Genomic DNA, 3,059 nt, shown 5'->3' with positions numbered 1-3,059 from the left:
CATCCCTTTGTGAACAAAGGCATAATTTGGTATAATGACTAAACAGATTTGGTCAAGGAGAGCACAGCTGTTGAACAGGGCTAAGCAAAATTACTCCCATAGAAATAAAATAGAATTTGGGGATCTTGTTGTGTTTGACTTCCCACGCTTCTCCTGAAGGAAAAATTCCTTTATATCTCAGAATAGTTTCAATAAAGAATATTGAAGAAAACCAAACTGTGTTGACAAGCTTGCGTTTAATATAAAATCTGTGCCTTCAGGAAATTCAGATTCATTATATTAAAAGCAACCTTGTCGACCCTGTTCCTGGTACTGTGCCTGGAACTAAAGAGAAGTTTGTGCTATGAATAGCCTTCCTTATTCTGCCATCTTCTGCTGCCGAGCTGGCTCAGCCACCTTCATGTCCTGTCTTGGTGAATGTCAGTTCATCCATGTAGGCAGCCACACACCTGAACGTGACTTCACCACCCTCTTTTTAAAATTATTCTTCCAGAGAAGAAGCAGCACGTGAGAAAACATGGCAGACTACAGAATCATGTTACTTTGAGGACCAGCAAATAGTGGATTAGCTTCAGAGGGCACAACAAGACACATATGAGAAATGGATAATAATAATGTTAGAAATAATAATGCCACAGAGGTGGCGGGGACTAGGTGATAAATCCTTGGCTTCATCCTCTGTGGAAAGAGGAGTCACTGAAGAACTTTTCCATGGATTTTCTGGACATTAGGGAAGTCTTGCTCTTCACCCTATTAATACTAACTCTACCCCTTTGCTAGATTACTTGAGATACTTCAGCAATTATTCCATGTTAGCAGCTGCCTTGAAGAGAATAAATAGGTATGATATTCAGGGAATGAATTTGGGGCCTATGACAGGATAATATTAGAAGGGCATATGTATATAGGAAGGAAACTCCATAATAAGGTTCCAGTCTCAAACAAGGAAATGACAAAACAATCCCAAGTAAAGGCAAAGCCATTTCAATATGTAGATTTGGTGTGTGGGGGGAGGAGAGGGGGGAATCAGGGACCAAAAAGGGACACTAAAGTTTGCTGTTGAATGGAGGGGACCAAGGTTGCCTGTTGTCTTCTGGAAAGGAAGAACTAATATCAGGAGGGGTAGGAATAGATAGTCATATATTCTTCTGTTCCTTTGAACTAGATAGCTTTGGTGCATCTTTGCTCTCATCAATGGATTTATTTGTTTTTGAATAATAAATCTTTACAGCAGTAAAATGTGATGAAATTTATTCTAGAAATGAGTAATCTTTTCACATATCTACATAGCCTTCTCAGAGGATTACTCATGGCAGAAAGCCAGAATGTCTTATCTTCTTTGAGCCTCATTCTCTTCATATGAAAAATGTCTTTACATTACAGCATGTTCTACATTTAAATGAGAAAATATTTGAAAGCACACATTTTACTTGGCACATAAAAGGCATACAATTAACTGAACAGTTAATAACTGGCTCTTTAATTAACAGAATATGAAGTCTGGACCATTGTTCTTCGAATGGCTGATTTGAATTCCTTATTCCTCAGACTGTAAACCATTGGATTGAACAATGGAGTGAGGATGGTATAAGACACAGATATTAGGGTGTCTTGACTTGAAGAGTAATTGGATTTGGGCCTTAAGTAGATGAAAGAGGCACAACCATAATGAACAGTTACCACAATGAGATGGGAGGCACAAGTAGAGAAGGCTTTGTATCTTCCAACAGAGGATGGGATTTTTAGAATGGCAGAGATGACATGGATATAGGAGACCAGGATAAGTAACAGTGGAATAATCAAAGCAAACACACCAAGCATGAATATGACCAACTGACTGAGGCGAGAGTGATGAGATGCCAGCTTGAGGACAGGAGAAATGTCACAGAAGAAGTGGTGTAGTTGGTTAGAGGAGTGGAATGGCAAGTGAAATACCAGGGAGGTGGTGACCAGTGAGACAGTGAAGCCATAAGCACAGGCAGCAGCCACAAGTCCCACACACACCCCATAACCCATGAGCACTGTGTAGTGCAGAGGGTTACAGATGACCACATAGTGATCATAACCCATGACTGCCAGCAGGAAGGAGTGAGAGCAACCTAAGAAGAGGAAGGAAAACATCTGGATAGAACAGCCCAAGAAGGAGATGTTCTTCTTCTGGGCCAGCAGGTCAACCAGCATCTTGGGTACAAGAATGAAGGTATAACAAGTCTCAAAACAGGAGAGTACAGCAAGGAAGAAGTACATAGGGGTATGGAGGGCTCTGTCCAGGACAATGGTGGGAATGATGGCATTTGTGCCCAGGGTGAACAGGTAGATGAGCAGGAAGACAATGAAGAGCAGCCGCTGCAGCCCAGCCAGAGATGAGAAGCCAAGGAAAACAAACTCTCTCATCAAAGTCTCATTGACCCATTCCATGGTCATGTTATTAGGAGAGCCAGAGTCAGAGCCAGAGGCCAGGATCCAAGGAGGGAGAAATGCACGGGGAACTCAGCACAAAGCCTACAGGTGGCAGGCATTTCCAGATGTTTGGTGGAACTCATTCATTTTCTCCAAAAACACCTGCCAAAATAAGAATTAAGGCTAAATATGGAACAGAACAACTGATGACCAATTAGAAGACTTTTTTCCAAAACCAAGAACATATTATCTCTCTAGCTAAGGATTAAGGAATTATCTGGTTTTTTCCCCTTGTATCTTACTTATGGATTATTGTGTTTTCCTTGCTCACTACAAGCCTAAGGAAAACAGCTCTCCAAAAGTGAAAAATATGGTAAACTTCAGCTATCTGAACTTGATCAGAAAGTGGAATGAAAGAATGAGTAATGTTCAGACACAGCAGGTGAATTTCAGTTTATCCAACCACAAATGGGGAAGGAAAAGAAGAACTAGATTATCTCTGAGCAAAACTGTGAGGGGATTTGTGTTTATTGACAACTTATTATATGATAAGATATGTGGTAAGAATATCATATACCTTATGTCAACTACTCATTATAACAATTTTATGTCAATAGGCAAAACAATATGAAAAAAAGAAAAAAACTTTAGTTTTCAGA

At 40.2% G+C, this 3,059-nt stretch overlaps 1 protein-coding gene across 1 annotated transcript; it reads right to left on the bottom strand.

The window, feature by feature from the left end:
* Positions 1-1,479: 1,479 nt before the first annotated feature.
* On the bottom strand, positions 1,480-2,492 carry LOC113614117 (olfactory receptor 10K1). The gene has a single exon (XM_027095444.1). It carries the CDS (start codon positions 2,422-2,424, stop codon positions 1,480-1,482), a length of 945 nt encoding a protein of 314 aa, XP_026951245.1. The 5' UTR covers positions 2,425-2,492.
* Positions 2,493-3,059: the final 567 nt, after the last annotated feature.

The sequence above is a fragment of the Aethalodelphis obliquidens genome, unplaced genomic scaffold, assembly GCF_003676395.1.
Source record: "Aethalodelphis obliquidens isolate GAN/ISIS:26980383/991018 unplaced genomic scaffold, ASM367639v1 scaffold90, whole genome shotgun sequence".
Lineage (NCBI taxonomy): Eukaryota > Metazoa > Chordata > Mammalia > Artiodactyla > Delphinidae > Aethalodelphis > Aethalodelphis obliquidens.
Note: the sequence above shows the minus strand (reverse complement) of the source record. Positions and strands in the feature narration are given on the sequence as shown.